Source organism: Pipistrellus kuhlii, unplaced genomic scaffold (genome assembly GCF_014108245.1).
Source record: "Pipistrellus kuhlii isolate mPipKuh1 unplaced genomic scaffold, mPipKuh1.p scaffold_m20_p_3, whole genome shotgun sequence".
NCBI lineage: Eukaryota > Metazoa > Chordata > Mammalia > Chiroptera > Vespertilionidae > Pipistrellus > Pipistrellus kuhlii.
The window spans coordinates 109,267,674-109,281,124 of record NW_023425529.1 but is presented as its reverse complement, the minus strand read 5'-3'; the positions used below and the strand labels follow the sequence as shown (position 1 = coordinate 109,281,124).

At 43.7% G+C, this 13,451-nt stretch overlaps 1 protein-coding gene across 3 annotated transcripts in view; it reads right to left on the bottom strand.

Moving 5' to 3' along the window:
* LOC118729773 (RCC1 and BTB domain-containing protein 2) overlaps positions 1–13,451 on the bottom strand; it is a 36,210-nt gene that overhangs the window by 1,112 nt on the left and 21,647 nt on the right. For 2 of the 3 annotated variants that reach the window (XM_045588663.1, XM_036457202.2), the window contains 4 exons: positions 9,573–9,763; positions 8,913–9,039; positions 7,095–7,234; positions 3,405–3,535 (listed from right to left, as the gene is read on the bottom strand). In XM_045588663.1, coding sequence (XP_045444619.1) covers positions 3,405–3,535; positions 7,095–7,234; positions 8,913–9,039; positions 9,573–9,763 — 589 coding nt within the window. The remainder of the gene's footprint in view (positions 1–3,404; positions 3,536–7,094; positions 7,235–8,912; positions 9,040–9,572; positions 9,764–13,451) is intronic. The other variant, XM_045588664.1, reaches the window with a different exon arrangement.

Genomic DNA, 13,451 nt, shown 5'->3' with positions numbered 1-13,451 from the left:
CCCTGGGGCAGAGGTGGGAGCATCTGGCCCATGGGCCGTATAAGGCCCACAAAATCATTCCATCTGGCCCTGCCAAGTTATTAGGAATGAGTTAATTAACTGTTTAACCAAATATAGCAGATTAATTTTTAAGTTGATAATTTTGTATGGCCCGCCAATGATGTTATAAATATCTAAATGGCTCTTGGGAGGTGGTGGGGGAGAGGGAAGGTTCCCCACCCTTTTGTTTATTGTCTGTATTATTTTGAATATAATCCAAAGGGAATATAAAAGAGGAGTGTCATACTTTTAACAAATACTGAAAGTTGGGATGGTTCCATCAGACCCTGACTACCTTCAGTAATCTTAACTGGGAAAATGTAGAAATCATGATTTTCCCTCTCCTAAAAGAAACTCCTCAAATTGGTGTTTCTGCCTTACTATAACTCACTCTGGGCCAACGAATAGTCCAATAGTACTTCTCTTGATCAGATTTGTAAACTTGAGACAGAATGAAGGTGGCTGGATTCTATTTTGGCCCCAAATTAGAGCCAAAATGAGGCCAGCTGCTGGAGACTCCAGTTGCCTTTGACCCTGAGCTATGCTGCTGTCTTGACCCAGGACAAGGTGCTGCCAGGTAGAAGTCAAACCAAAATTTTCTGCCGGTTTATTTTAAAAGCCCCAAATAACGTCCAAGCAATCACATATACACATATACACATTACACATGTAAATTATAGCAGGTGCAATACTTAACACTTATAATAAATTAATTGTGTGCCTACTATATGCAAGGTGCTGGATGCTGAAAATTTTCTGCTGGTTTATTTTAAAAGCCCCAAATAACGTCCAAGCAATCACATATACACATATACACATTACACATGTAAATTATAGCAGGGCATACTTAACACTTATAATAAATTAATTGTGTGCCTACTATTGTATATGCAAGGTGCTGGATGCTGAAAATGTGGAGGTGACAGCATTTCTTGTCATGTTATCTATGCAATATCAGCCTGTTGAATAACAGAACATTCGGCCAGACTAGCATATATTTAGACCAATATGCCAAAAGTGTCCAACTTAAGTGACTCAAAAGAGGAAAACACAGGCAAAAGTTCACAGTATTAATAGTCATGCCAATCAAATTCACAGTATGAATTTGAGATGAAAACACAGGCAAAAGTTCACAGTATTAATAGTCATGCCAATCAAATTCACAGTATGTTTTAAGTAAAGAAACAAACTAAGAGATGAAAACACAGGCAAAAGTTCACAGTATTAATAGTCATGCCAATCAAATTCACAGTATGTTTTAAGTAAAGAAACAAACTACATGAAGAAAACCTATCCATTTCACCCCTAAACAGCTACATAGGCTGCTAGGGTCACACTGGCAATATGACATCTCTAAGTCCCTGGTAAGCCCTAAGTGATAGATAGAATAGCTAAAAATACACACACACACACACACACACACACACACACACACACACTCAATATCAGAACATGTGACTATACATAAAAATGTGCTTCATTAGTACATACTGAATATACCAATATTCATTTGAAACTATGGACTCTTGCTTAAATTTTTAGAAATGACATTTTTTTGTCTATAGCACACTGAATTGAAACAAGACAGCAAATACTGTTCTTTATGAAAACCTGTATTTTAAGTATACATATGGTCTACTTTACTGATTGTCTCTTATGTAATGTAGGTACAAAAATTAATTAGATGGGCTACAGTAAAATACAGTGCCTCTATAGGCAAAGTTGAAATTCATTAAACAAACATTTCTTGATATGTCAGGCAGTATCCTGAGCAGTAAGGATTTGGTTGTTAGCAAAGCAAAGTCCTTGCCATTCTTCAAGTGCTTACTTTCTAGAAAACAGAGGGCTGGAAGGTTTAACCATACAAATAATTCACATAAGTAGGGAATAGGAAAAATTCCTGGAAATTAAGCCCAGTTCAGATGGAAACACAATACATCCACCATATCGCCATCAGAGGTGGCTCACCAGAGTCCAGTATTATCACCATGATTTTAACAAACTACAAAAAGCACATTGATTTTTTTTTCTTTTTTTGCCAGAAAGCATTTTGCATGTTGTATTACCTGGATGCAAGACCAACATTCACCATGCTTTTAAATGTCAATGTTTCTAGCTGGGTGAGACTTTGTAAAACAAACAAAAAAACACTAATATTTAGAGATATACATAATGTAATCTAGGAAAAGATTAGAAGGAGCTGTGTGAATACGTTATGTTCTCTGGTTGATGAGTCATTTCCTTCCTTATTCTTTTTTTATTTTTCAAATTTTCTTTACTAAGCATATTATTTATAAGCACAAAAAAGGTTAAAACCTTTTTTTCCACCCACCACTAAAATGTCCCTGTTTTTTTTTAACCAAAGCAGAGGATATTCTTATAACAAAAGGAAATCAACTCCAAGAAGTATAGCCTGTTTCCTAAAGATTTAGCTCTAAGACAGGTTTTCTTTCCTTTCTTTATTATCAAAACAATACATGGTCACTGCACAAAGTTCAGAAAAAAAACAAAGATAAGGAAATGAAAACCATCCATAATCCCACCATCTAAAGATAACCACTGACTATATTTTTCAGTCTTTGTTCTTTGTAGATAATGAAGAAGAAAAAAAGTCTTTTTAAATTGAGCTACTTACACTTTTTAAAAAAAATGAAAATGGGACCATAGTTTTTCAGTTAATGATATACATTGAATAGCTGCATGGTTTTGTATTATTAATATTTTATATAGTTTAATTCTCTAGGGTTCACATTGACTTTTTCTAACATTTCAAAATTATAAACAATGCTGCAATAAACATCTTTAAGTTAATTTTTATCCAAACCCATGATTACTTCTTTATGTGAACTTCTTAAAGAATTATATCTTTAGAGTTTTTAATACATATAATACCAAACTGGGCCCCAGAATGATTGTACCAGTTTGCACTTTCATCAGCAGTTTAGGAGAACAGCCATTGTTCTGAGCTGTAGTATTTCTAAAAATATATTCCCTGGTGTGACAAATGTTTTTATTTAGATTTTTCACTTGTTCATAAATCTATATGGTTCATTTTTTCAGTCAAATCGCTCATATTATCTTTTTTTTTTTTTTAAGAATTATACATTATGGTAAGCTTGCTTTATCATATGTTGCAAAAAATTCCCCAGCATATTATTTACTTTTTAATTTTCTTTGTGGCATTTTTTGATGTATAAGCATCTTTTTTTTTTTTTAATCGAATCCATTAATCCTTTCCTTTATGGCTTCCTGCCTTTGAGATCCACCCTAACATTATATTCACTAATATTTCTTCTGATATTTTATTGTATTTGTTTACATTAAGTATTTAACCTACTTCGGGAAAAAAAAAATGCTTTTCTTACCTGAGCGTCATACTTCACAGCAGCGGAGAGCAGAGCAATGGCATTCTCCTCACAGATGCCTTGCTTGATAGTTTGCTGGCAGAGCTTTTTCAAACGATTTTCTCTATAAAATGTAGCCAAATCTAGCAATCCTGGTGGAAAGAGATGTTGGGGGGGGGGGGGGGGAGTGACTTCAAGCATCCTGATTTAAACTCACTCAACCCTTACGGTGTTTTTGACATTGTTTGGAATATAATCCTTAGTGAAGCTGTATGATAGACTCATGCTCATACACTCTGAGCAGATGGCTTTCCCTAAAACATAGCTGACCTGAAGCAAATACAACAGACAAAGCAGCAGCCATGGAAAAAATAAGAGCAGTGAGCAAGGCTTTAATGTTTCCTAGAAATGCCCCTCTAATCATCTGTCTGCCTGCATTACCAATGTCTGCTCTAGGGCCATTTCCATCAGCATACATGCATGCTATAAAGCGCTCATCTCTTTATAAAAGAAAAAATAAATAAATAAAAACCTTTCATGGAGACATGTCTGCCTCTCATCACCCTGCCCCGTTTCTCTGCTCCTCTCTACAGCAAACTTCCCGGGGAGAGGCCTCTGCTTGCTGCCTCCATTTTCTGAGTTCCTGTTCTCATCTCAAACCATTCCAGGCATAATTCCATCCCCTCCTCTCCCGACATCACACCTGGGGTTGTCACTAAAGGCTGCCACAATGCCAAGTCCAAGGCTATTCTCCAGTTTCATCTTTTTCAAGACGGACACAAAATTTCCTGTGGCTAGCCGAAACCAGTTTGGCTCAGTGGATAGAGCGTTGGCCTGCGGACTGAAAGGTCCCGGGTTCGATTCCAGTCAAGGGCATGTACCTTGGTTGCGAGCACATCCCCAGTAGGGGATGTGCAGGAGGCAGCTGATCGATGATTCTCTCTCATCAATGTTTCTAGCTCTCTGTCCCTCTCTCTTCCTCTCTGTAAAAAAAAAAAAAAAAAAAATCAATAAAATATATTTTTTTAAAAATTTCCTGTGGCTGATGATCATCCCTTTCTTGAAATGCTTTGTTACTTGCTTATGTTTTTCTCTCTTGGCTAGACATTTTTCCTGAGTTTGAAATGTTTGAGTGCCCCAGGGTTCAATCCTCATATTCTTATTTCACTTATTCCCCTAAGTCAGCGGTCACCAACCTTTCGGACCTCAGGGACCACCAGTTGGCGACCGCTGCCCTAAGTGGTTCCAGCCCTGTGGTTTCAAATGCCAGTAATTGTTCTCTTCCCCATAGGACACTATGAAGCACTCCAGTCAGGCATGGCCCGTTAGCACTTGAAAGACCCTTGTCAGGAGTTTCAGATACTACCTAAATCTGAAAGGGCTAGAAGTACTTTGTTGCTGGTGAAAGGAGGAGTGTTTAGGATATGTGGCTTGGCTCTAAATATCGTGAGGGTGCTTTTGCCTTCGCATGAATGGCATTCCAGCACCATGAGCGTAAGTAGTCCTATACCGTTGGAGTAGTCCATTTGCTAGGTCTACATCCAGCATGGGCTGGTCAAAAGGTTAGCCAAACCCTGCTACTGGAATATTGTTACATCTACTTCAAGCTAACCTTCCAAGCAAGCTACTTTACAGAGGGCCTAACGGACAGACAGCAGGGATTTCATCCGTCTCACAACATTAACTGTTCTGTTTGTGTCCGCTGCTGAGTTTTGTCCGTGTGGAAGAATTTGGTCAGAAACTGGCTTTCTTTGTAATCTGACGCACATTATCAAAGATATGAAAGAAAAGCCTGTGGTCCTTTGGAGGATGCTGAAACCGTTAAGAGTTGTGAGTGGCTCAGTGGTTTCTGGTCAGTTCTCAACAACTCCCAAACTCATACCAACAGCCCCTCGAACTGCCTAGCGTCAGACTCACACTGACCAGGACTCGCAGGAACTGCCCCAAGACAGGATCCTCCTTCGTCTCTGCTCAGGAGGCCTCGCCACCAAAGTGTGGTCAAGGGGCCTGTACCCATTCTTACTTAGGGCACACTTTGGGTGTCTGGGACTCTGGGATTCCCCGACTAACTTGCTCTGAGACCACATGTGTGGGTATTCCCTCCCCTCCAAACCATACCACCAAAGCACAGCCCCCCAGCCTCAAGGGGTGGCCCTCGGTGGGGGTGGCTGAGCTTGGACATGCAGGCGGCGGTGCCCACACACCCCTTGTGATGCAGGAAGTGGCTGGTGGTGGGAAAAGAGAGGCACCTGGCTGCGAGCTGGAGGCCAGACGCCCGAGCCTCCCATGCCACTGTGTGCAGCACACAACTCCACGGAGTCGCACAACTCTGGATTCCGACTGACACTTAAACCTGGCCTTTCGGTTCTCAACGAAGGCACACTTTTCGAGGTCTAAGGGCTGGACATGTTTTATCTGAAGTTAGCATCACACATAACTGAGTTTGTAGGTGTATGACACATAGCCCTCTATTTGGACTCTTGTCCAGGGCCCTGTATTCGGGGGGGCGGGGGGGGGGAGGGGAAGGGGGCGGGGCTGATAAAAATAACTGCCACTTGGATGTCTAATCAGCTCCTTCGAATTTTCAAACTCAAGAGCAACACCTTTCCATCCTCGGTGAGTGATACTTCCATTACCCCGGCCACTCAAGCACCTCGGCGCAGTCATCCTTCTCTTCCCCTCACACCCACAGCCCAGCCATTGGCAAATACCATCAGCTCCATCTTTAAAATACCCAGAATCTGGTCTCTTCAGCGCCACCACAGCTACACCACTAACCCAGGGTGCCGTCACCTCACTCCGGAAGCATTAGAATCACTGATCTTTTAAAGACAAATCACGTCATTCCTATGGTAGAAGCTACTTGTTGCTTCTCCACTACGCACACAGTCATAGCCACCTGGATATGACCACATTTCCCCCCACCTCCATGCATCTGGCTGGGTTATGGCTTGGCCAGCTTTGATCCATGGTTTGAAGTGGGACTTACAGGACCCTTCCTCCCGTAAGATGCTGGGCATTTGCCCTTCACCCCTTTGTCGCTGCCCTTTCCTCCATCCTGCTGCCTGTAATGCAAATGCGGTCTTGGACCATGAGCACAGGGTTCACAGACAGCAATGCCCTGCCCTGTATCCCTGTGTGAGAGAGAAAGACACTCTCTGGTGTAAGCCACTTCCTCTCTCCCCTGCCCCTCATTTTACTGTCAGAATTAAAGCAAACCCTAAATAACACAAACCTACGCTCAAAACCTCACACCAAGAAAAAAAAACCCAAGCTCCTCGCCATGGCCTTCGTGGTTAGGTATGATCTTGCCCAGCTTTCAACTTCTTAATTCCTCCCAGTATAAGTCTTGCTCAGTCCATTACAACCGTCCTGGCTTTCCTCCTCCTCATCCGCATGCTAACTCTGTTCCTGTCTTAGACTTTTGCATGCACTGTTACGCATGCTTACACTGCTCTTCCTTGGGTATCTGCACGGCCCACTCCTGACTCCCCAGAGTGATGATAATTCATCTATCTCTTATTTTATCTATTCAATCAACCTCTGAATGATTAGTAACAAGGGGGGAAAGTTTGGGTTCAACACACAAAGAGAGAACTCCTTCTGCGATTGCACTCACAGCGACATCCATTTAGGCTCCACAGAAATCACCTGGCCAGGTTAGCTAACACTTTGCCAATCTCTTGGTAAAGTCAGGTGCTAATTAATTACCTACTGCCTCCTCAGGGGGAAGGCTGATGCTGTCTGTGTACAGGTATTCCAGGAAGGCTCGGTAAACAGGATACGAAAATTCACTCATTTCTACAATATCGTCCTCACTGTTGTCCAACGAAGAACGAAAATGCTCACACCTGGAGGAAGAAAAGCATGTCGGGTCCCAGCTTCGCGGCAAGAGCAGTAACACAAGGAGCTCACCCTGTGGGGCTCCAAGGGGGAAATCCTAACAAGGAGAAGGGAAACACAACACTACACATGACACTCGCCAAGTTGCACACCTTCGTGTCCCTGCTCTGGCCCCTCACTTCCTCTGCTGGCCAGTTTTCGACCAACCAGTAACTTATCCAGGCTGCCGGTGCGGGCTGCTGTGGGAGAGCTGGCCCTGCAGTCACAGGGGCGGAGACAGCGCTGCCTCCGAGAGGAACACCATGGCCACTGAGCGGCATCGTGGGAGGAAGTCAGGGGAGGCTATTTTTGTAACCGCTGAGTAATTTTGTCTCTTCACTTCCTGTCACGGCTTGAGTTGTCTCTCAGAAACTTCATATGTTGAAGCCCTAACATCAGAATATAACTGTATCTGAAGAAAGGGTCTTTACAGAGTAGGTTACCAAGCTAAAATGAGACCGTTAGGGTGGACCCTGATCCACTATGACTGGTGTCCTTATGAGAAAGAGGGAGTCTAGACACAAGTGCGTACACACACAGGGAGAACACCCGTGAAAGCCAAGGAATGCCAAAGACTGCCAGCAAATCACCAAAAGCCAGGAGCCTGGTGGGTCAGATTCTTCTTCACGGACCTAAGAAGGAACCCATCCTGCAAGCACCTTGATCTTGACTCCCAGCCTCCAGGACTGTGAGAGAATACATTTGTTGTTGAAGCCCAGTTTTTAGTACTTTGTTACAGTAGCCCTGGAAAACTCTCTCTCTCTCTCTCACACACACACACACACACCCTTTATGAAGGTTTATGGGCTATAGTAAAAGTGAACAAATGTTGTACAGCCTGACCACACTGAGAGGTGAGCTTGAGACTAAAATGCTATATTGAGCTTGTTATTTGTTGCAGTGGGATGTGGGATTTAAGTATCTATTAGACAACATGATGGTTTTCAAAATCATTATGTGAAAACAAAGAAGCCAGGCACAGAAAAAACATATTGTATAATTCCATTTACATAAACTTCTAGAAAATGCTGACCATCTGACAGAAGAGATTACCTGCCCCAGAGCCCAGGGCACAGGGATGTCTGAGGAGTGACAGAACATTCTTGATCTTGACTCGGGGTGATGCTTTCACAGGTGCATTCATGTGTCAAAGCTCCTCAAACGTGCATGTTAAATGGATTTTAAATGGATGTAACTCATTGGTCAAAATTTATACCAATATATTTGACTTTTTTAAAAACCTGTGTTAGCTCTATCCTGGATCTGTTGCTCTGGAAAAGCCTGGTCTCCTCTCTTTTTCAAGCTCTAAGAGTTCCGTCCCCCACAGCTGAGCGGGGAGAGGGGTATTCCCGGCTGAGCCCGGCGCCTAGCGCGGAGGTTTGCTTGTGTTGAAGCTGGCGATGCCGACAGCACACAGCACTCACCCCGCAGCTGGCTGCCTCCCCTGCCACGGGCCATTGGTCAGCTCCTGTAAGGAAGCCTGGGGGACGGCAGTCCTGGCAGAAAGCTCCTGCCTGCGCCACACCCCGCTGTCAGAGGGCAAACCGGCCTCACATCGGTCCATGGTTACTGAAGTGCCTAGAGCAGTTCCTTGGCAAATAACAAATGTGCGGACTTATTTAATTCTCAAAGTAAGTGATTCCATACCTGATTTTGAGAAGGACTTTATGTGCATAAATGTACTTTCCATCCACCAGGAATCTCAGGTCCGCGGTGCTGGGGTTGTCAAATTCCCGCTTCAGAGACTCAGCTACTGTGAGGTGGTCGTCAGGCTCTAAGAGAACAACAACACCGGGTTCCTAGCGTTAGCCACGGACACAAGGAGAACGCGGCTGCAGTGCAGCACGGCTCTGCGCAGACACTCGTGGGAACATCAGCTCTAAAATAACTGCACCACCGACCCACGCTTCTCTCCTAAATAAGCACTCGCACCTCTGTGATCATTAAGGGTTAAAACCTCACCCACATCTGTTTATAAATCTGGCAAAACAACAACTACAAAGTCCAAAACTGCCTCACTAAATGAAATTGTTGAATATTTAAATAAATACACTAGCTAAAAAACAATTTCTCAGGCAAATTAAAAAGTATTCAAATAAAAGTACTTTTAAGTTAGTAGGTAGTGTTGGTTTCTGATACTTTTAAGAGAAATAAATCAATCAAACTAGTTCCTTTTCACAGGAGCCCATTAGAGGGAAATAAATGATATGATACTGCATTGAACAACATCTTTCCTATCAAAATTAAAGTACCAGAGTCCTCTTCCTAGTCTGCAAGCATCACCCAAATGGACAGTGATCAGCTCACCCACAGAGAGGAGGCGCCAGGAGACGGCGGGAGAGGCAAAGCAGGCGAACACGTCGTCGGTGCAGGAGAGGTGGGTGAGGTGCGGCAGCACCACGGACTGGCCCCGGCACTGGCCCCACATGTACACGTGCCCGCCCTGGGTCTTGGCGGCAGACGTGTGGGCGGAGTGGCAGGCTGCGATTTCTATAATTCTAAATTCACAAACACCAAGAAGACACGTAAACAGGAGAAGACATGACTTTATCTCATCTCCCCTTAGGTTTGATTTCAAAACACAAAACGAAACTAACTTACACACCTAATCTCCTAGATTTTCAGGCAGTACACAGGTATCTACATCGAAGCTACACTTCAATGCACTTATAACTCATGAAGATCTTACTTCTAGCCAGCAGGCTCATAAAAATATGTACCATCCCATTTTGAAATCCAGTACAATTCAAGAGAGTAAAGACAAGAAGAAGAAGGAGGAGGAGGAAGAGGAGGAGGGAGGAGGAGGAGGAGGAGGGGGAGGAGAAGGGGGAGGAGGAGGAGGGGGAGAAGAAGAAGGGGGAGAAGAAGGAGGAGAAGAAGAAGAAGGGGGAGAAGGAGGAGGAGAAGAAGAAGAAGGGGGAGAAGGAGGAGAAGAAGGAGGAGGAGGAGGAGGAGGAGAAGAAGGAGAAGAAGAAGAAGGAGGAGGAGGAGGAGGAGGAGGAGGAGGAGGAGGAGAAGGAGGAGGAGGAGAAGAAGAAGGGGGAGAAGAAGAAGGAGGAGGAGGTGGAGGAGGAGAAGAAGAAGGGGGGGAGAAGATAAGAAGAGAGGGGAGAAGAGACGAAGGGAGAGACGAAGAAGCAGGGGCGCGAGAAGGGGGGGGAGCAGAGGGGGAGGGAAGGGGGGGAGAAGAGAAGGGGGAGAAGAAGATGAAAGGGGGAAGAAGAGGGGAGAAGACGAAGAAAAGAGAAGAGGGGAGGACGGATGAGGCGGAAGCGAAGAGAAGACGACGAAGAAAAGAAGAAGAAGAAGAAGAAGAAGAAGAAGAAGAGTGATATAACTTTTTGTTAAAACTTTACTCACTGAAGTAGATAATAAAGGCTAGAGCCATCCTGACGCAGGTTCAAAACAATATTGTCATCAACACAGCACCAACTTTAGAGTTAAACAGAGCATGCTCAACTCGCACGGTGGACAGTAACTCAGAGTGATGCTCCCCTGGACTGTGTCATCCAGAGCCCACGCCTGCAGTGCTCTGGGATCCCCTGTGTGAGGCCTGGTGCGATAGGCTTGTGACTGCCAGGGAGGCGGTTCTCAGAAAATACTGTTTCTGTTGATTTGGAAGCAATTACTTTGCTCTAAACAAGCCACCATACAGATTCAAAGACAGTAAACTATTTCACCCCAAGGGAGGCGGCCATCTCGGTTTTGCCGCCACAGGCAATGGGACCAGCATCCTCAGTGACCCAGCTCAAAACCCGAGTCCTCTTTGGCTTCTTCTCCCTCCTCACCTACCACTGTCTTCAGAATATCCAGGTGACAGATGACATAGCCCCTTCGTAATTTCCCTCATCAGCCACCACCCTCGGTCAGACACACCCCACGTCTGGACTAAGAGAGCAGTCTCCTAGGTCTCTGCCTTAGAACTTCTCTCTCCTCTGACCCATACTGTACAACACTGGAAGGTTAGTAATCCTCTTGAAACACTATTCTCACCAGGACTTTCAAACCCTCAGCGATTCCCCACAAGATAAAACCCAGACAAGTGGCATCAATAATTTGGCTTCCACCCATGTCTAACCTTCTTTCAAATGACGTTTGCCCACACACCCTGTGTTCCAACAAACAGGAGTACACACTGCCCCTCAATGTCTGTCTTCACAGTTCAAGTCCTCATTCAGGAATGCTCTTTCCTTCCCCTCTGCCTCAGAAATCCTGCCCGTCTTTGAAGGTCCAGTTCAAACAGCCACGAGGCCCGGGTATCTTCCAGGTGGACATGTCTCATTTATTCAGTTAGTGACAAGTTCCTGCCAGGCTGATCCACGGGCTTATTTCTCTCTCCCCAAGCACCCAGTATGTGTCTTACTACATATAATTTGTAGGTCGTTTTATTGGGAAACAGTCAACAACACAGAACAACGGGAGCCTGGGTAAGCCCACACGGATCAAGGCTACCCTGTTTCCCCGAAAATAAGACAGTGTCTTATGTTAATTTTTGCTCCCAAAGATGCACTAGGTCTTATTTTCAGGGGATGTCTTATTTTTCCATGAAGAAGAATACAGTACACATTTATTGTTAAATGAAAATAAAGGAAATTTACTACCTGTATACGGTACGGTAGTACTGTAGTTGTCAACACAAACCAGACAAACTGTGAATCCTACAGTACTAAGAATTTACTCATTTATTCAATGACAATCATGTCATCATCTTCTGGAACATCATCATAACAATCCAATTCCTGAATTTCCTGGTGAATTTCTTGTGACTCCATTTCTTTCAGAATCAGTGGGCCAAATCTCTCATGTTTAGCAATAGCACTGTCTTTAAACGAGTACTTCTTGCCAAGGTAGCCTGCTCACAGTGCATTTGCAATGCAACTGTCAGTGATTTTCTCCCATGTATTCTTCACTCAAGTCACAACTTCTTGCAGTTTAGGTTCCACAAAGTTTCCACGCTGATTTCTCTCCATTCTATTTTCAATGTAGTCATTAATTTCCATGTGCAAATTGTCTTTGAATGGCTTGTTTATTGCAATATCAAGAGTCTAGAGATAGGCCATCATTCCTGCAGGAATCATTATCTGACCTATTTTTCTTTTGTGAAGAAATGTCTTCATGTCTTTAGCGCAGTGAGTGCTGGCTGCATCCCAGACAAGCAGACCTCTTTGGCTCCCTCGCATAACAAGCGGCAGCATTAAATTGACCCACTTCCTTATAACTGCTTGTGTGGCCCAGTTTTTATTCTTGAAACTTTTTCAGTTTCAAGAATAAAAACGCCCAAAACACATTCAATCTTTTCCTTCTTGCCCTTAGAAATGATTCAAGGTGGGATTTTAGTGCTATCCAGATGAATTGCCAAAATACAGGAAACACATGCACTTTTGTAAGCAGTGAAGGGAATGTACACTAAGGAGGCACCCCACTGTACAACTGTTGTTTGAGATGATTGGCCCATAAACACTGCAGATTCATCCATAGCAATCATGTTGGAAAGATTGTATTTAGAGAAGTCAGCATCATCAATAAAGGACTTGAATGCAAGTGCTGGCTTAATAACTTGAGTATCTTCCAACCTAAACAATGTTGTAGATCTTCTTAAAGACAGTTCATTTCACTGAAGGAAATTATCCAGCCAGTGTTGTGATGCTTTGAAGTCTTCAGGGGCTATGTCAAACTGTGGTGCCATTGCAAGGGCAAATTCTTAAATCTGAGCCCTATTCACAACCAAAGCCTTTGCTCTCCTGTCAACAACCCATTCACAGATCAGGTCTTCCAGCTTGGAAAGTAATGGTTGCCAACCTGATCCACACTTGCGCTTTTTAGCATTTCCCTTGTCCACTTGTTCAATGAGGTTACCATACCCTGCTCGCCATTTTCGGACCAATCGGATACTCAACATCTTTTCTTTGCAGAAGGCAGTAAGATTTTGGCCCCAAGAGTCTTCCATGAATCCTTTCTTGTACTCCACGTTGTAGCTTTTTCTTTTTGCACTCATTTCTAGGGGTAAAAAAAAAGGAATTGGGGTATCAAGGGGGGGGGGGAGATCACTTAAAATGACACAGGGGGGATCAGAGGGAGGAATCAAAATGGCATAGGAGAATCAGAGAGGGGATTATTATTTTAGTAACCCCTTTTGATCCTCCTGTGCCATTTTGATTGCCCCCACTGATCCTCCTGTGTCATTTT